Source organism: Sciurus vulgaris (assembly GCF_902686455.1).
Source record: "Sciurus vulgaris genome assembly, chromosome: 10".
NCBI lineage: Eukaryota > Metazoa > Chordata > Mammalia > Rodentia > Sciuridae > Sciurus > Sciurus vulgaris.
This window is the reverse complement of record NC_136470.1, coordinates 5,591,661-5,612,199: the sequence shown is the minus strand read 5'-3', so window position 1 is coordinate 5,612,199 and position 20,539 is coordinate 5,591,661. Positions and strand designations below refer to the sequence as shown.

Below are 20,539 nucleotides of genomic sequence, written 5' to 3'. Positions count from 1 at the left end.
TAACTAACAGTCATTTTTAAGAGAAGCTTTTCTGTAGGGCTGGGGTTGTGGCTTAGTGGTAGAGTGCTTGTCTAGCATGTGTGAGATACTGGGTGTGATTCTCAGCACTGCATATAAATAAATGAATAAAATAAAGGTCCATCAGTATCTGAATTGTTTTTTAAAATTTGCTTTTCTGCAATCTATGGATACTCTTAACAAAAGCTAATTAATGAGGCAGAGGACTCTGGTTTCAGATAGTAAGTGAAAATGATTTGTATTATGGACTCACATTTTAACAGGAGGCTCAAAAATTCTGACAGATATGTCAGGTTTCAAATGGCATAAATCTGGAGAGTCTGTCGATGTGTCCTTCCACATGACTGGAATGAGCACCATAAGAATAACTACTAAGCACCACAAAAAAAAAGAAAAAAAAAAAAAAAAAAAAAAGAATAACTACTATTTAAGTTGTCTCTCTGGTTCCTGAGGAGTCTTGGTCAATCACGTGCCTTGGCTGATAATGGCAGCAGAGGAAGGAGACTCAGGGGCAAGTGGTGGATTTCTCGTCTCAGGGTGGTGTGGGGACTGGATGTCAGGGAGAGTCCTGAGTATCATTGTGCCCCTGTGCTTGAACTCCTGCTGCCCGGGGCAGAGCAGATGAGGATATTATTTGGGAGCCTAGGCAGACAACTCTTAGAGGGAGGGACAGGAGGAGGGAAGCCAGGCACCGTCATGGGCAGAGGAGGACTACCGGAAGTAGCAGACATGTCTGTGGACAGCAAGTTGGAAAGTGCACCCTCAGAGTAAGGGCTGGTGTGCCTGCCTGGCTCCAAGGCAGCCACTGAGCAGAGGCGGGGGGACGTGAGGAAGGACGGAGTGCAAACCCACCAGGGTGGGGAGAGGCTGCTCAGCATGCTGTTGTTACTGAACAAACTATCTTGTGTTCTTAAGAATTTGTTTTGAGAGCCCACCACCACCCAGCGCTCCACTCCTGGACTCAGGTCCACTGCGAAGCTCAGGAGCAAGTGGAAGAGCAAGGCCCACACCGTGACCTGGACCCCAAGGCTCCCAGCCACTCTTGGCGGGGCGCTCACCACTAGTGGGGTACCCTGGGCAGTAGAGGGAATTCACTCCAGGCAGCTGTGCCTCATGTAAGCTCTTAACATCTTACGGTTTGTGTAACTCTAAGCTGTCTCCAAACTTCTGGAATGAGGAGATAGTACATGGAGGAAAGAGATTCAGGCATGAAATCAATAAGGCTAGGTAAAAATTCTGTAGCTCTTACTTTGAATTGTATGTATGATGTATTTGATGTATGAATGATGTATTTGATCTAAATCTAAATTATTTGATATAAATATAAATGTAGTCATGGTTCGCTTAACAAAAGGATACATTCCAGGAAATGCATTGTTAGGCAAACATCACAGAATGTATTTTCACAAACAGATGGCATATGTAGCCTATTGCTCTGCTGGCATTGCTCTGGCAAGTAATTTTCCTCTGCAAGTAGTTTATGTAGAGTGTCCAAAAACTCTTCAGCCTCCTGCTTATCAGAACTTGCCTACTCACTAGGCGCTCTCACAGTGTGTAATGAATCATGATTCTTGATTTGTTTAGATCAACCAGAGCGAGCAGTAAATTCAATCATAGTTGGGTCCAGTCTTTTCTTTAAAAAAAAAAAAAATAGAATTTGTTTTGAAATTTACCATTTATGATAAAAAAAACCATGTAGTTTAAAGAAGAACGAGACAGCAGGGCATGGTGGTGCGCTCCTGAAATCCCAGCTACTCCGAGGCTGTGGCAGGAGGATCACAAGTTCAAAGCCAGCCTCAGCAACTTAGTGAGGCCCTAAACAACTCAGCAAGACCCTGTCTCTAAATATAATATGGAAAAGGGCTGGGGATGTGGTTCAGTGGTTAAGCGTCCCTGGGTTCTAGTCCAGGTACAAAAAAAAAAAAACAAACAAACATGTCACTCAGCTCAGTTGAGGAAATGTGATGTCAGCAAAAATGTAGAGGCCCACTGTGCCCTCTCCCCTGGTGCTCCCCTTCCTCTGCAGACGTGGCCACCCGAGGAGTTGTGTGTCTGCCTTCCCTTTCTTTCTGCATACCTAAACCGTGCGTCTTTTAGTTTTGAAGTTTTTAGACACACACTCCGGGTGCTCTCTGGCCTGTTTCTGTTGCCCACATACTTTAAAGATGCCGCCAAGCTTGTCGGTGGTGGGTCTATTCACTTTCCTGCTCAGGAGAGGCCCCGTGTGGTTCCTGGCTTTCGGCTTCACACCTATGGCACAAGCCTTGTTCTCAACAGGCTGCTGGTGACGCGTTTCTCTTGGTCCTGTTAGTAGGGTGTGTCCCGTCTTTGCCGTGGGCATGTGTGACCTTGACTGGTGGCGTCAGGTGCTATCTTGGTTTCTCTTGGTCCTGTGAGTAGAGTGTGTCCTGGGTCTTTGCCATGGGCGTGTGTGGCCTTGACTGGTGGCTTCAGGTGCTGTCTTGGTTTCTCTTGGTACTGTGAGTAGAGTATGTCCTGGGTCTTTGCCATGGGCGTGTGTGGCCTTGACTGGTGGCTTCAGGTGCTGTCTTGGTTTCTCTTGGTCCTGTGAGTAGGGTGTGTCCCGTCTCTGCTGTGGGCGTGTGTGTGGCCTTGACCGGTGGCTTCCGGAGTTTTCTTCGCGAGTTCTGCCGAGGTGCTCCTCCAGCAGTGGGAGAGAGGTGCAGTGCTCACATCTGCCACGTGTCACGTGGTCCAGCTTTGAGTTCCTGGTTACTAAGGAGCCAGTGGCTGTGCGTCTTGTTCCCGTGCCCTCTTCTGCGTAGCTTGGGTACGTTTTCCTGGGCACTCTGGTCTTTTCCTTGTGATGGGCAAAGCTTTGCGCCATGTGGAGGACCCCAGTCTCGTGGCCCTTAGGTGTCGCAGACGTCTTCTCCCATTCATGGCTTGCCTTTTTACTCCTCTAACTTGAAACCTATGATATATTCTCCTAGACTGTCTTCTAAAATTTTGATAATTTTTGGTTTCATATTTGCTTCTTCAGTGGACTTCAAATTAATATTCTGTGTGTGGCGTGAAGTAGAAATGTAATTACAATTAAAAACCTGCTTCACCAATGGTCTCATCCACTTTTTTTGTTGTTGCTTTTTGCTGCGCTGGGGATGGAACCCAGCGCCTTGTGCACGCTAGGCAAGCGCTCCACCTGGAGCCTCACCCAGCCCTCCCACGCCCACATTTATTAAATAACCCCTTTCTTTATGTGCCTGAGTACCAGCTTTGCATGACCATTTTCACACTGCATACTGTCTAGTCCTGAACTTATGTCCGCTTGTGCTCTAGGGCAACGTGTCCGGTGATCATGGATTTCCATGGGACGCACCACCTGATTCTGCTGCCTGGCTCCATTATTCCTAGCTCTTTGCCTTGTCATTTTAGATTATATTGTTTGGTTCCTGCTGGAATTTTGATTGAAAAAGTATTGAATCTATACTTCGGTAGATCAATTTGAGAAGAATTGGTATTTTAAAGCTACTTTTCTTATAGAAATGTCCAGTCCAAGGGCACAGCTATATAGCATCATTTATTTACATCTTCTGCAATGTTGACATTTTCTCCATACATATCTTACTTTTTTTTGAGGCACTTCATATTTTTTTATGCCATCTCTTTTTTCAAACTACATTTTATTCCTGATTGTGTTGTTAATATAGAAAATAACATTTCATATTAATATTTCTATCCAGCAACCTTGCTAAACTCTTGGCTGCAATGATTTATCTGTAGATTAATTTGGGAACTATATATATGTAAATAAGTACATATATTATTGAAGGACAATTTCATTTATCCCTTTACAGTTACTCTCTTCATTTCTTGGCTTAGTGCACTGGTGAGGGTTTTTAAAACAATATTGTACAGAAATGATAATAATAGGACTTGTTTTTCAGTTTCAAAGAAGGTTTTCAGTATTTCTCCATTATGTATGATTTTTTGATAAAGTTTTGTATAGATTGCCTTTATTTGACTAGTTTCCTAGTGTGTTAGTCACCTTTTTATTACTGCAACAAAACACCCAAGATACTCAGTTTAAAGAGTGGAAGGGTTTATTTAGTTTGGTTCAGTTTCAGAGTTTCGGTCAATAGCCAGTTGGCCCTGTGGCAAAGTGGCACATCATGGCAGGGAGTGCCTGGTGGACAGGGCTGCTTACCTCATGGCCAGGATGGGCAAGAGAGGAAGAGGAGGGGCTGGGGCCACACCCTCCCTCTTAAAGACACAACCCAATGACTGAAAGACCTCCCTTGGGGCCCCACCTCTTAAAATTCCCTCACTTCTGGATAGTGCCAGCTGGGGCATAAGCCTTCAGCACCTGGGCCTTTGGGGCACATTTAAGATCTAAAAGGCACCTTGTTGACTAAAACATTGAACCATCCTGTGACTAGATATTCAATTTTACTGAAAGTTTTTTCTTTGTGTCTGGATAGTTCATCTTTTATAATCTATAAATGGAATGGACTATGCCCATAGATTTCTGGTATTGGATCATGTAGTTTCTGAGGAAACTGGATTTGGTTGTGACGTGCCAACTTTTGTATGTGGCAGGTTTGGGCTGGGAATCTTACCAGGATTCTTGTCTCTGCGTATGGAGGGAATCCCAGGCAAGCTTACGCTTCCCTGATTATGGTGTGCAGAGGAGTAGGCTGGCCTTCACACTCAGCTGGGCCTGCTCCCCTTTTTATTCTCTGTGGCCATTCATGGATTTATCCTATTGCCCCTCTGCTCTAATTCCAAGTGTCGATCCCTTCCCTGCCGTGGGGAGCTGGCTCTAGGTGCTTCTCCTTTGCAGTGAGCGCAGGGCCCAGCTTTGTCTTGGGGGTTGCTGGAGGGACCCTGCAGGGCCAAGGGACCTCAGCTCCTGGTGCCCACCCACCCGTGTGGTCTGCTGCTGCTGCTCCTGTCATGGTGACAGCAGTGTTGTGCGTGTATGTGTGTGTGTGTGACTGTGAGTGTGAGAGTGCATGAATATAACTGAGTGTGAGTGTAGGTGTGAGTGTGACTGGGTGAGTGTGGTGTCTGTATCGATGAGTGTGCACGTGTGAGGTGTGTGCAAGTGTGAGAGCATATGTGTGCATGTGAGAGTGTGTGTGATTATGACTGTGAGAGTGTGTGAGTGTAATTGTGAGTGTGTGAGTGTGGGTGTGAGTGTGACTGGGTGTGAGTATGTGGTGTCTGTATCAATGCGTGTGCACATATGAGGCATGTGTGTATCGTGTGTGCAAGTGTAAGAGTGTGTGTTCACATGAGTGTGGGTGTGATTGTGAGTCTGAGAGTGTGTGAGTATAATTGTGAATGTGCGAGTGTGGCTGTGAGTGTGACTGGGTGTGAGTGTATGGTGTCTATCAATGCATGTGCATGTGTGAGGTGTGTGTGTGTATGGGTATGTGCACATGTGAGAGTGTGTGTATGAGTGTGAGTGTTTGTGATTGTGTGTGAGAGTGTGTAAGTGTAATTGTGAATGTGTGAGTGTAGGAGTGAGTGTGACTGGGTATGAGTGTGTGGTGTCCAAGTCAATGAGCGTGCATGTGTGAGGCTGTGTGCGCAGGTGTGTGCACACGTGAGGCTGTGTGTGAGTGTGTGTACATGTGTGAGGCTGTGTGTGAGGTTGTGCACGTGTGAGGCTGTGGGTGTGTGCGCGTGTGAGGCTGTGTGTGAGGGTGTGTGCGCGTGTGAGGCTGTGTGTGAGGGTGTGTGCGCGTGTGAGGCTGTGTGTGAGGGTGTGTGCGCGTGTGAGGCTGTGTGTGTGGGTGTGTGCACGTGTGAGTCATCTGTGCACGAGGGCACATGCACGTGGAAGTGCGCGTGTCTGCACGGGCGTGTGTCCGCACCTGTGCACGCTGGCCCTGGCCCCGGCCCTGCCTGGTCGCCTGGGAAGCTGGAGGCGGCCGCAGGGCTCTCTGCGGTGCTCTGGCTGCCCTCCTGGCTTCGTGCCTTTTCTCTGCCTGGCTTGACAAAGGTTGTTTGGAGACCGTGTCGCAGGGCCTCTGGTCTCCATGCTAGCAGAGCTGGAAGTCGAAAACCACCGGTGCTCCTGGGTGTCCACGTTGGCTCCAGCAGGAGGAGACTGTGACTTGTTCTTCTGCCCGAGAAGTTCTGAAGGAGCCGTGTGGTCCTCAGCCGAAGCACCAGCCATGAGGGACCTTTCCTAGTGCAGAGCTGGAGAAGTTCGGGATCTTCCATCTCTGGAATTCTGGAGGCAGCATGTGTTTCCTCTTCAGATTTCCTTAATGCTCTGCCTCTGCTAAAGCATTGTCTCGTGTAGCCCTTCTTTAAAATATAGAAATGCATTTTCTTTTATTTAGAAAAATGAAGGCTCAAAGTATGGTTTGTTGTGGTAGCTGTGGGAAAAACGTTAACTATTTTTCTTTTGCTTTGGTTCAAACAGCCAATAAGAGCAGCCGGCTCCCCTTCACTACCAGTGGGCAGACACAGGGACAGGACCACTCTGCAGACAGAAGGAGCACCTTTTGAGAAGAGAAATTAATTTTAAACTAAGTTAAATATCTTACTAATAAATGCATTTTTAAAAGATAGCATTTTTGTCCTATGATCTGGAGCATAACACGTACCAATGTAAAAAATAGAATTTTTCTGCATGTTGATGACAGGTGTTACTGTAACAAGTTTCTAAGTGAAATTCTTTTTATTTAAAAAAATCCTACCAACCAGAAATGAATTTCGAAAGTTGAATTTTCTATAATTATAAATATCTTAAAATAATTCAGTGATGCTTTGTTATAGAACACGACTCAAATTATTGTTGGGGTTTCAATATATTCCTGAAGAAATGGTCACAAGAATATTTAATATGTTAAAATGGAAACAGAGTTTACAGTTCTGATTTACAGCTTATGAAAGGGCAACTTCTATTTAAAACTATAACCAATGATGGAATGTACTCCAAAAACAAACTTTGGATAGGCCATCTTTAATATTGGTGAAAGGAGTCAGATGTTGGTTGCTGACGAAAGTTATTTTAATCCCATGTGCAAAAGAATTACAGCTGTCTGCTGTGGGCTTGACATCAGCACTACTTCTACTTCTTCTACTCTTGAACCATGTTAGATTTGTTAATTTAAGTCAGCATTGTCACATCTCTCTGTTTTTTTTTTTTTTTTTTTTTTTGGTACTGGGGATTGAACCCAGGGGCAATTAACCACTGAGCCATATCCCCAGCCCTTTTTAAAAAATATGTTTTAGAGACAAGGTCTCACTGAGTTGCTTAGGGCCTTGCTAAGTTGCTGAGGCTGACTTTGAGTTCACAATCCTCCTGCCTCAGCCTCCTGAGCCACTGGGATTACAGGTGTGCATCGGGGTACCTGGGCACATAGACTGGTCACTGACTGCAGAGAGCCCAAAAGCCTGATTCTGTTGTGTCTGCATAAACGCATCTAAAGAAGCATTTCTGTTCTTGTCCTAATTTTGAGTCTAAATACTAATCCAATTTCAAAATCAGGAGTTTTTTAGATCCAGGAAGTCTTGGAATTGTTGCACATGTGAAAATCGTGTCTCCAGGAGCCTTCTCTACCCTCCTGCCCTCTGGTGCACTCTTCAAATCCCTGCTGGCTGAGTAGCAGTGCCCCAAGTAAGGGGACCTCACAACTCTAGACCTCCCACATCCTGGTGGGTTTGCTCCGACTTTGGAACGTGACTGCAGCTTTCAGAGTAGGCACAGGGGCAGGCGGCACGGGTGGACACCTCAGAGAAGGGAGAACAGTGGTTGCCAGAGGCTGGAGGGGGAGGGTGGGGAGGATCTTGGTGCAGGGGTGCTGTGGGCAGAGGTAACTCCCAGTCTTCCACAGCACAGCAGGGTAAATACGCTTGACACCAGCTAATGGCATTTTCCTTCTCTTCCCTTCCTCTTGCTGTGTTGCCCAGGCTGCATTAAGCTCCTGGGCTCAAGCGATCCTCCTGCCTCAGCCTCTGAATAGCTGACTGAATAGCTACAGGCCATTGCTACTGTGCCCAGCTTAGTTAATGGTAGAGAAGAGGTTCCCAACCAAGAAATGATAACGGTTTGAGGTGATGCAGATACCAGTTATCCTGGCATTACACATTGCACACATGTAATTGAAACATAATCAAAACGTCACACTGGAGCCCGTAAATAAATACAATTTCTATGTGTCAGTTAAAAGTGATGTTTGGAGGCACAGGGGATTGAACCCAGGGGTGCTCTACCACTGAGCTAGATCTCCAGCCCTCCTTATTTTTTATTTTGAGATAGGGTCTCACTGAGTTGCCCAGGTGGGCCACCAAATTTGCCATCTTCCTACCTCAGCCACCTGAATAGCTGGGCTTTCAGTAGTGCGCCAATGTGCCTGGCTTAAAAAAAAAGAGAGAGAGAAAAAATGTACAAAGAAACACTTCAATCATGATTTGTTCACAAAACTGTGAAAACCAGTGATATAAAAATTGACAAATAAAAAACCCTAATAGCATTCTGCGTTTCCAGAACGCGCTCTCCCAGGGGTACAGGGTTCTCGATCCTCCATCCACCAACATTTTCTGTATCCGTGTGCAGTACTTCTGTTCAGTTATTGGAACAGTTTTGATGAGTAGTCCCATGTAATTGTGATGATCAGGAAATGGGTTTCCTCAGTTTCTACCTGGCACAGAGGAGTTGAAAACAGAACCGCAGCCTCTTTCTGCTGAACTGGACGCAGGGTCCTCAAATCACAGTCTTAAAAGAGGGGAGGGAGGGTGCTGGGGACAGAGCACCGGACGCCCACAGGACAGTGGAACTGTTCGGTCAGAACTCAGAAGCGCTGCTTCCTTGGAAAGTTCTTCAAACACCTCACGGAGCCCAGCAGCACAGGGCGCTCCCGTTCGCGGGGACACGCAGAAGCTGGCGCGCTGTCTCAGCTTCCCGGGCCCAGTCACTAGCCTCAGGCTCTTTCCAAGTGCTGCTCCGCCCGGCGCTGTCCAGGCTGTGCCCTGCGTGGCCCTGGAACTCACTTCCTTTCACTGAGCACGTTGTCCTTGCGCTGTTCGGGTCAGAAGCCTTGGCGAGCGCCTCAGTGCAGGGGCCACGCAAAGGCGCTTCCCCTCTGGGCCTCCCGTCTGGTCCCCGGGCATGGACACGGATGTCACAAGAGCCCTGTGGACCTCGTGTGCTTCCTCACGTCTTGGGATGCTAAGCATGGGTGTCCTGCACACCTCGCGACCGTAGGGCGGGCACTGCGCGCAGATGTGGCTCCCCTGTGTTCTTCCCGGGGGCGCTGGGCACACGTTTCGCGATCCCACGGGCAGCGGGTCCTCGGAGCGGGGTTTTAGGCGTTCTCAATCTGCTGTCATCAGGAAACGTCTTCCCCTTTGCTTGGTGGGCGGCCAGCTCCCGAGGGACTGGAAAGCAAATCCGCACCTGCCGTCGCTGGCAGCTGTGGTGCACCTCGGTCTGCTCCTCACTGCCCATCACAGGTGTTAGGGCCCGAGGGTCTGCATCCCAAATCTTTGGATTCCAGGCACCTGGATTCTACATCCTGGCTGGGGCCACGTGCTTTTCTACCTTCTTGCTCCCCAGCTCTTTCATTTTTTTGCACCAGGGATTGGACCCAGGGTTGCTGCACCTCTGAGCCACATCCACAGCCCTTTTTATATTTTATTTTGAGGCGGAGTCTTGCTAAATTTCGTAGGGCCTCGCCAAGTTGCTGAGACTGGCTTTGAACTCGGATCCTCCTTCCTTGGCCTCCCCAGCTGGGGCCACCATGCCTGGTTTTCCCCAGCTCCTTCAGATCACTTCCTGTCCCTGGGCACAGTCCCAGGCCACCTTCAGTCCTCCTGACTCTGGGGTAGAGGTGTCTGTTCACTCTGTCATCCTGATCTCTGAGTTCTTCCACTCTTTTTTTTTTTGTAATTTATTTATTTTGATTCATTGTGAACAACTGGGGTAAAACTTATTTCTCTGGTTGTACATGAAGTAGTCACACCATTTGTGTAATCAGACATGTACACAGGGTAATGATGTTTGTCTCGATCTGTTATTTTTCCCTTCCCCCTCACCCCTCCCACCCCTCTTTTTCCTCTATACAATCCATCCTTGCCTCCCTCCCACCCCCCACTATGTATCATTATCCGCTCATCAGATCTTCCACTCTTCATCCTTGTTGTCTGCAGCTTACTTATTGGGTGACCATTATTTTCATCAGGACTAGACACATCATACTTCTGAGAAGAGAGTTCATTAAAAAAGCCCAGATACCAAGAATCTGGCCCAGACAGGGCAGATGATAACATCATTAAGTCAAAGTTTTTTTCACCAAAGCCTCGGTGTGCAATGTCCCCGGACCCCTGGGGATACACCAGGAACATCTGTGTCCACCCCTGAAGCCCTGTCCACCCAAGCCTGGGGGAAGCGCTGTTCGTAGGCGCTGCAAGCGGGGAGAACGCAGTGGCTCCGAGTCCCACGTCGTCCGCTGCAACTGCCACAGCACAGAGTTCCCCTCACAGGCCTCGATCACGTGGCGTTTTCAGAAACAGCTCCACTGTCCTTGTCACTGTAGCCATGGTTCCAGACACACTGAGGAACTCAGGCCTTACACACCCAAATCTTCAGGCCAGAGGAACTGTGTTCAGGGTATCCCGACCTGCCTGGCACAGCCCCGGCCCCTCCACGTGGGCCAGGCGCACTCACCAGCAGCGGGTTGGGGACTGGATAGGTGGGGCCAGAGACCCCATGGTACTCTGTTCCCCTCAACTAAGAATGGAGGCATTTCCACAAGTGCGTGCAGTACCAAAGAGTCGTCACCGAGGGACCCGGCCACACGCAGGAGAATGATGAGTCCACAGGAGCATTAAACAGCTTTCCTCTCACCGCAGCCGGGGTTTGGCTTTAAGCTTCTCGACGCACCTTAAGAGTCGGGTGGGCAAAGCTACAGCTGAGTTGGTTGGAGCCTCGTCCTGTTGGAACCATGCTGCTGAGATCGCACCTCAGTCCTGATGACAAAGGTGGGCAGAACAGAGCACCTGGAGGAGCACCTGCCACGGTTAATCACTAAAACCCTCCTCCAAGCCACTGGCAGCCCCATTCCCGGGAGCGGGCGCAGGGCTGGGCCTGCCCTGAGGCACTGGCCCTGCTGGGGTCTGAGTGGGGCGCAGCTTTACGAGCATCAGATTTCCATCTGACCATGTCTCAGATCACTCCACAGTTTCCCCATTTTACCAAAACAACCCCCTCCAAGGTCTGAGTCTTCCACAACCCTGCGGCTCCTGGCATTGGAAAGAATCAGCAAGATGAGTGGACCCTCGGAGCCACCTGGCAGCAGTACGGAAATCCTGCGTGGTCTGTCGAGACCGATCGGGGTCCAGAGCTCAAGTGAGAAGTACCCCAGTTAAAGATGCAGAACTTTATTGCGTGTACTTGAATCCTGTCAGCAGTTCCTGAGCATAGCAGTGTGTGTGTGAATTTTCACTATGCTATATTGGCACATCTGTATGAAAACAAATAGAGTTTATGGTTGAATTTCTTAACTTTCGGGCTTAGACTTTTTTTTTTTTCTCTTTTTCAGTGCTGGGGATTGAACCCAGGGCCTTAATGCTTGTAAGGCAAGCACTCTACCAACTGAGCTATATCCCTAGCCCCTGGGCTTAGTAATCTTTGACAAAGTAATCTAGCATAACCTTATGTTTTTAACTTGATGATAAATAAAAAGGACCCATTTAGGTCAACATATGGGCTCTCAAGTGTACAATGGGTTTAGATATTCCCTTTCTTTGTTTCCAGGATTTTGACTCCTTCTTCTCTGCAAAAGAAGAGAATATTATCTATTCCTTCCTTGGCTTGGCTCCCCCTCCTGGCTCAAAGGTAAGCTTGATGGGTGGCTCAGGGCAGGGCGTAATAAATGAAAACAGAAGTCAGCAAACAACACTGTTTAGTAAATGTGATCTTCAAATACAAAATCACAAAAGTTTCACGAATTTTGTGAAATTTTTGGACTGCTTCATGATTCTGCATGTCAGCCTCCTACAGAGACCACATTAATCTTTTGGGTATTGTTTCCGTTTTGGTATATGTGTTGCCAAAGCAAGAACTAACATGATTTCAGCATACTCTATTCTGAGAAATGCTTTCCCATAGGGATAATGCAGAATATTTACTAAACAGTGTTTCAAAATTATGCTTTTAATATTTTTGATGTTTTCACCTTGTTATAACAGATTTTACAATACTTAAGAAAGTTGAGAAATGTTAGGGCTGGGGATAAAATTCAGTGGTAGAGCGCATACTGGGCATGTGTGAGGCCCTGGGTTCGATCCAGCACTGGAAAACAAAACCAAAAACCAAAAACCAAGAAACAGAAAGTAACCATAAGTGCAATCATAAAATATGTGCAACTGGGAATTCCTAGCTTGAGTTCATGAAATTATTTTGTCCTGAATTGACTTCTCAAATAGCTCATGTTAATTTCATCATAATAGATGCCCTTAGGTTATTTCTATTTAAAATGCATCGAACTTGCTTTTTAATGGATAAAAAGGGGAAACGTAAGAGCTAGACTCAAGCCCAAGCCAGATCCTGTAGGCTTTTTCCTCGAGTGCTGTCTCGTCTTAGAACACATATAACTAAATAGGAAATTACTCTCGTGAAACCAAGGCCACCCCTCCTGATGTCCCGGGTGGACTGCCCACCTCACCCGGGCAGTGGCCACTGCTCTGCCCACTTGGAAAGTTTGTAGAGTTCCTTCGGTGCCTGTTTGCCACCAGAACCTGGCTTCCTCTCCCCTCTCTTCCTTCTAGACGCTTCTCCACCAGCTTCTCTCTCTCAGTAGCCATCTCCCATATTCCCATCACTTCCCGGGCCGTCTCTCCAGACCTTGGGCACTGGGAGGGGAAAGTCTGGTTATGTCCAAAGGCCTACTAAGGGGTTTTCTAAACAAAGTGACTTTGCTATCCCTGGTCAAAAATAATGTGGCAAGGCTGGGCGTGGTGGTGTGCACATGTAATCCCAGCAGCTTGGGAGGCTGAGGCAGGAGGATCGTGAGTTCAAAGCCAGCCTCAGCAATTTAGCCAGGAGCTAAGAGACTCAGCAAGACCCTGTCTCTAAATAAAATATAAAATGGGTTGGATTGTGGCTCAGTGGTTAAGAACCCCTGAGTTCAATCCGTGGTACAATCCGTGGCAAAACTTTTAAATGAGAGTTTTTTTAAACCTTAGTTCATAGGTCATTTTCTTAGAGCCTCCTTCTGCACCTAGATCTAAAGCAAGAGAGATGGAGAAGGAAAGTGGGTTCTCCTCCTGCTCACAGCAAACCCTGGGAATGCATTCTCGTTCTGCCTTTGCAATCTTGCTTCTTCCTATTATTTTTTTATTATGGCATTAGAATTTTTTTCTTTTTCTTTTACAGTGTGGCTCTAGTCTGCGTGACAGTGAGAACTTTTCTCAAATACTCCATCACTTGGCTGTATCATAATTGGCTTGTTCATCCCTGTACTTTTTATTTTTACTTATTCATGCATCATAATGTGCTTAGGCTATTACGAACTAATACTGTTGTTTAAATAGTTTGTATAACATTTTATCAAGTAAATGTAAGGTGATTCTAACCTTTGATTGCTGACCATTTTTTGATTATAAATAACTGCAGCATGGCAGGGAAACAGTGTTTTCTTTTGGAATATTTCCTTAGGATAAATCCCCAGTAACCCTTTTAGTGAGACAAAGTGCACAAATACTATTATGGATTTGAAATGCACCACTGAATTGTTCTCTGAGGGGATTATGCCCTTCATCCTGCTGTGCCACAGTGGATCAGCCTCGCTCTCCAGATGTGAGCGTGTTTAATCTCCTTGATCTTAGAACATTAGATTCTATTTTTAAAACTGCTTTTGATTTTATTGTGCTACGAAGGGAATTTAGTCTGATGAATTTCTGCCTTAAATATGGGTTTGCAACCCAATGTGTATTTTTCTTTGATATTTTATATTTTTTATTGACAAACTAATATTTATTGGGTACAACATGATGTTTTGAAATGTGTTTACATTGTAGAATGACTTAGTTAATTCACATATGCACCACCTCACATACTTACCATTTTATGTATGGTGAGAACAATTAAAATCTACTTTCTGAGGCTGGGGTTGTGGCTCAGTGATAGCATGTGAGGCATTGGGTTTGATCTTCAGCACCACATACAAATAAATAAATAAAATAAGGGTATTGTGTCCATCTACAACTTAAAAAATACTTAAAAATATCTACTTTCTTAGTAATTTTGAAAACATAATGTTATTTATTGTGGTCACTGTGTTGTACAGATCTCCTGAACTTATTTCTCCTGCCTAACAGGCAATATGTATTTTTATTTCTCTCTAAAAAAAGACTGTCTTTTAAATTTTAAAATTAGTTTTATTTATTTTTTTAATCAAATTATTACAAGTGTTGCAAGGTCAAAGTCCTGTAAGTACTGTTAGGAGAACAGGACTCTGCTCCGTCGTCCCTTGTGAGGACAGGCTGCGCCCTTCCTGCTTTCCTTCACAGCTTGCTGGGTTTGGAGGTCCAGGCTGGGCACTGCGCTGAGCACCCTGCGGGGCCGCCCAGTGCCCCTGCGTCCGGAGGCTGCGAGGAGCCTCGTGGCGGCCTGCCTCCTCATCCTTCATGTCTGCCTGATTTGTTTCCCCAATCCTGGGAGGCTGGGGACCCTCTTGTTTGTTCTGAGATTACACGATGAGGGGCCTGGTTTGGGTCTTCCCTTCATTGTCCTGGGTCTCCTTCTGGAAAGTCCCTCCATTCTGGGAATGAAGGTCGGGGAGTCTTTGTGGAGGTCATTTTCCTTTGGTTTCCACTCTCTTCTCTTTTGGAATCATTCTTTTTTTTTTATTTTTTTTATTTTTTTAAAATTTATTTTTATTATAAACAAATGGGATACATGTTGTTTCTGTTTGTACATGGAGCAGCAGCACACCATTTGTGTACTCATACATTAACATAGGGTAATGATGTTTGATTCATTCCGTTACTTTTTTCCTTCCCCCCACCCCTCCCACCTCTCTTTTCCCTCTATACAGTCCCTCCTTCCTCCATTCTTGCCCCCCTCCCACCTCCCATTAAGTGTCATCATCCACTTATCAGTGAGATCATTCCTCTTTTGGATTTTTGAGATTGGTTTACCTCACTTAACATGATATTCTCCAATTTCATCCATTTGCCTGCAAATGCCATAATTTTATTATTCTTTATAGCTGAGTAATATTCCATTGTATATATATACCACAGTTTCTTTATCCATTCATCAATTGAAGAGCATCTAGGTTGGTTCCATAGTCTGGCTATTGGGAATTGAGTAGCTATGAACATTGATGTGGCTGTATCTCTGTAGTATGCTGATTTTAAGTCCTTTGGGTATAGGCCGAGGAGTGGGATAGCTGGGTCAAATGATGTTTCCATTCCAAGTTTTCTAAGGAATCTCCACACTGCTTTCCAGAGTGGCTGCACTAATTTGCAGTCCCACCAGCAATGTATGAGTGTACCTTTTTCCCCACATCCTCTCCAACACCTATTGTTGCTTGTATTCTTGATAATCGCCATTCTAATTGGGGTGAGATGGAATCTTAGTGTAGTTTTGATTTGCATTTCTCTTATTACTAAAGATGTTGAACATTTTTTCATATATCTGTTGATTGCTTGTACATCTTCTTCTGTGAAGTGTCTGTGCATTTCCTTAGCCCATTTGTTGATTGGGTTATTTGTATTCTTGGTGTAGAGTTTTTTGAGTTCTTTATAGATTCTGGAGATTAGTGCTCCATCTGAAGTATGAGTGGCAAAGCCTACTCTGTAGGCGCTCTCTTCGCATTTCTGATAGTTTCCTTGGCTGAGAGAAAGCTATTTAGTTTGAATCTATCCCAGTTATTGATTCTTGCTTTTATTTCTTGTGCTATGGGAGTCCTGTTAAGGAAGTCTGATCCTAAGCCAACAAGGTGAAGATGTGGACCTACTTTTTCTTCTATAAGATGCAGGGTCTTTGGTCTGATTTCAAGGTCCTTGATCCATTGTGAGTTGAGTTTTGTGCAGGGTGAGAGATAGGGGTTTAGTTTCATTCTGTTGCATATGGATTTCCAGTTTTCCCAGCACCATTTGTTGAAGCGGCTATCTTTTCTCCATTGCATATTTTTGGCACCTTTGTCTAGTATGAGAAAATTGTATTTATTTGGGTTTGTGTCCGTGTCTTCTATTCTGTACCATTGATCTACCTGTCTATTTTGGTGCCAATACCATGCTGTTTTTGTTACTATTGCTTTGTAGTATAGTTGAAGTTCTGGTATTACAATACCTCCTGTTTCATTCTTTCTGCTAAGGATTGCTTTAGCTATTCTGGGTTTCTTATTCTTCCAGATGAATTTCATGATTGCTTGCTCTATTTCTGTGAGGTACGTCATTGGGATTTTAATTGGAATTGCATTGAATCTGTATAGCACTTTTGGTAGTATGGCCATTTTGACAATATTAATTCTTCCTATCCAAGAACATGGGAGATCTTTCCATCTTCTAAGGTCTTCCTTAATTTCTTTCTTCAATGTTTTGTAGTTTCATTGTAGAGATCTTTTACCTCTTTGGTTAGATTGATACCCAAGTATTTTATTTTTTTTGAGGCTATTGCAAATGGAGTTGTTTTCCTCATTTCCCTTTCAGCTGTTTTGTCACTTGCGTATAAAAATGCTGTAGATTTATGTGTGTTGATTTTATAGCCTGCTATTTTGCTGAATTTATTGATGAGGTCTAGAAGTTTTCTGGAAGAGGTTTTTGGATCCTCTAAATATAGAATCATGTCATCCGCAAATAGTGACAGCTGAAGTTCCTCTTTTCCTATTCGTATCCCTTTAATTTCTTTAGTCTGACTAATTGCTCTGGCTAGAGTTTCGAGGACAATGTTGAATAGAAGTGGTGAAAGAGGACATCCCTGTCTTGTTCCTCTTTTTAAAGGGAATGCTTTCAGTTTTTCTCCATTAAGAATGATGTTGGCCATGGGCTTAGCATAAATAGCTTTTACAATGTTCAGGTATGTTCCTACTATCCCTATTTTTTCTAGTGTTTTGAGCATGAAGGGGTGTTGTATTTTGTCAAACGCTTTTTCTGCGTCAATTGAAATAACCATATGATTCTTATCCTTAAGTCTATTGACATGATGGATTATGTTTATTGATTTATGAATGTTGAACCATCCTTGCATTCCAGGAATGAACCCCACTTGATCATGATGCACAATTTTCTTAATATGTTTTTGGATATGGTTTGCCAATATTTTGTTAAGGATCTTTGCATCTGTATTCATCAAGGATATTGGCCTAAAATTTTCTTTCCTTGATGTGTCTTTTCCTAGTTTGGGTATGAGGGTGATATTAGCTTCATAGAATGAGCTCCTTTTCTATTTCCTGGAATACTTTGAGAAGTATTGGAATGAGTTCTTCTTTGAAGGTATTGTTCAACTCTGCTGAGAATCCGTCTGGTCCTGGGCTTTTCTTGGATGGTAGATTTGTAATGGCTTCTTCTATTTCATTGCTTGATATTGATCTGTTTAAATCATGTATGTCCTCCTGGTTCAGTTTAGGAGGAACATATGTCTCTAGAAATTTGTCAATGTCTTCGGTAGTTTCTATTTTGTTGGAATACAGATTTTCAAAGTAGCTTCTCATTATGTTCTGTATCTCAGTGGTGTCTGTCGTGATATTTCCTTTTGCATCATGTATTTTAGTAATTTGAGTCTTCTCTCTCCTTCTCTTTGTTAGTGTGGCTAAGGTTTATCTATTTTGTTTACTTTCTCAAAGAACCAACTGCTTGTTTTGTCAATTTTTTGAATAGTTTTTGTTTCAATTTCACTGATTTCAGCTCTGATTTTAATTATTTCCTGTCTTCTACTACTTTTGCTGTTATTCTGTTCTTCTTTTTCTAGGGCTTTGAGCTGTAATGTTAGGTCATTTAGTTGTTGACTTTTCATTCTTTTCTGGAATGCAGTCCATGCAATGAATTTTCCTCTTAGTACCGCTTTCATAGTGTCCCAGAGATTTTGATATGTTGTATCATCATTCTCATTGACCTCTAAGAATTTTTTAATCTCCTCCCTGATGTTTTTTGTTATCCATGTTTCATTCAATAGCATATTATTTAGTCTCCAAGTGTTGGAGTAATTTCCTTTTTTTATTTTGTCATTGATTTCTACTCTCATTCCATTATGATCTGATAGAACACAAGGCAGTATCTCTATTTCTTTGCATTTCCTAAGGGCTGCTTTGTGGCATAACACATGGTCTATTTTCGAGAAGGTTCCATGTGCTGCTGAGAAGAAAGTGAATCCGCTCTTTGATGGATGGAATATTCTATATATGTCTATTAAGTCTAGGTTATTGAATGTGTTATTGAGTTCTATGGTTTCTTTGGTTGGATTTTGTTTGGAAGATCTATCTAGTGGTGACAGTAGTGCGTTAAAGTCGCCCAGAATTATTGTGTTGTGGTCTATGTGATTCTTGAAATTGAGAAGGATTTGTTTGATGTACAGGGATGCACCATTGTTTGGGGCATAAATATTTACTATCATTATGTCTTCCTGATTTATGGTTGCCTTAGGCAGTTGAAATGTCCTTCTTTATCCCTTCTGACTAACTTTGGCTTGAAGTCCACTTTGTCTGATATAAGGATGGAAACCCCCACTTTTCTACTGGGTCCATGTGCGTGGTAGGTTTTCTCCCATCCTTTTACCTTTAGTCTGTGGATGTCTTTTTCTATGAGATGAGTCTCTTGCAGGCAGCATATTGTTGGGTCTTTCTTTTTAATCCATTCTGCCAGTCTATGTCTTTTGATTGATGAGTTTAGGCCATTAACATTCAGGGTTATTATTGAGAAATGATTTGTATTCCCAGTCATTTGGCTTATTTTTGGTTTTTAAGTCGGCTTGGTTTCTACTTTGAGTGGTTTTTCTCTAAGGTGGTTCCTCCCTTTGCTGACCTCCATTGTTGTTTTTCATTTCCTCTTCATGGAATATTTTGTTGAGAACATTCTGTAGTGCAGGCTTTCTATTTGTAAATTCTTTTAACTTTTGTTTATCATGGGAGAATTTTATTTCATCTTCAAATCTGAAAGTTAGTTTTGCTGGGTATAGGATTCTTGGTTGGCAACCATGTTCTTTCAGAGCTTGAGATATGTTGGTCCAGGCCCTTCTAGCTTTTAGAGTCTGGGTTGAGAAGTCTGCTGCTATCCATATTGGTCTCCCCCTATATGTAATCTGATGCTTTTCTCTTGCGGCCTTCAAAATCCTATCTTTATTTTGAATGTTAGGCATTTTCATTATAATGTGCCTTGGTGTGGACCTGTTGTGATTTGTGCATTTGGTGTTCTGTAAACCTCTTGTATTTGATTTTCCACTTCATTCTTCAGGTTTGGGAAATTTTCTGCTATTATTTCATTGAATAGGTTGTTCATTCCTTTGGTTTGTATCTCTGTGCCTTCCTCTATCCCAATAATTCTTAAATTTGGTCTTTTCATGATGTCCCATAGTTCTTGGAGATTCTGTTCATGATTTCTTACCATCTTCTCTGCTTGGGCAACTTTATTTTCAAGATTAAATATTTTGTCTTCATTGTCTGAGGTTCTGTCTTCCAAGTGGTCTAGTCTTTTGGTGATGCTTTCCATTGAGTTTTTTATTTGGTTTATTGTTTCCTTCATTTCAAGAATTTCCGTTTGGTTTTTTTTGAGAATCTCTATCTCTTTGTTGAAATGATCTTTTGCTTCCTGCAGGTGCTCTTTCAGCTTATTGGTATTATCATTCATTGCCTGCATTTGCTCTCTTATCTCATCCTTTGCTTCGCGAATCATCTTAATCATGTATAATCTGAAGTCCTCTTCTGACATTTCTTCTAACATAGTGTCATTGGATTCTATTACTATAGAATCTAGATTTGTGTGGATCATTTTCTTCCCTTGTTTTTTCATGTTGTTCATGTATCTTCCCCTCTAGCAGTGCAGATCTGGGGTATTGCAGATTTCCCCCTATAGGCTTATAGTGGCCCTATAGGTTTCTAAAACCCTTTCTTTAAGGGGAGATCACTATTAGCAGTGCCGAAATTAGATACTATGCAATCCTAGACCAAATAGCCCCTATGGGGACAATAACAAAATTGTCATAGTAAACAAAATGAGTTCAAATGTTATCTTCGGTAAAACAAACAGGTTTGCAATAAGGTCTGCAGTTTCTAATGGAGGACAAAGAGGATGCAGAGGGATGTAGAATGTGGCTGTTAATGGGATAAGAAAAGAATATACAGAAGTTCTAGAAAATAGAAAGGTTGAGAGTGTAATCAAAATAAATCAGATGTTAGCATGCAAAAAAGGGAGAAAGAGACTCTGAGGGAACTGGTAAACAAAAGGAAAAGAAAGCAAGAAAAGTAAAGAAATAAAAACTTATTTTTTTTTTTAAAGGAGAAAAAAGAAAATCTACTGTATAACAGTCATATACTAATGAAACCTCCCAGTGTTCAGTAGTCTGATGCATGAGTACCTGACAATGAGCTTCAAGCCTCCA

At 43.7% G+C, this 20,539-nt stretch overlaps 1 protein-coding gene across 5 annotated transcripts in view; it reads left to right on the top strand.

Annotated features, from left to right (window-relative positions):
- The window catches only part of SH3BGR (SH3 domain binding glutamate rich protein), a 57,010-nt gene that overhangs the window by 11,009 nt on the left and 25,462 nt on the right, over window positions 1-20,539 (top strand). For 4 of the 5 annotated variants that reach the window (XM_079155876.1, XM_079155875.1, XM_079155877.1 and 1 more), the window contains exon 3: window positions 11,756-11,836. The exons of the other annotated variant lie outside the window; for it this stretch is intronic. In XM_079155876.1, coding sequence (XP_079012002.1) covers window positions 11,756-11,836 — 81 coding nt within the window. The remainder of the gene's footprint in view (window positions 1-11,755; window positions 11,837-20,539) is intronic. 5 annotated transcript variants of the gene reach the window in all.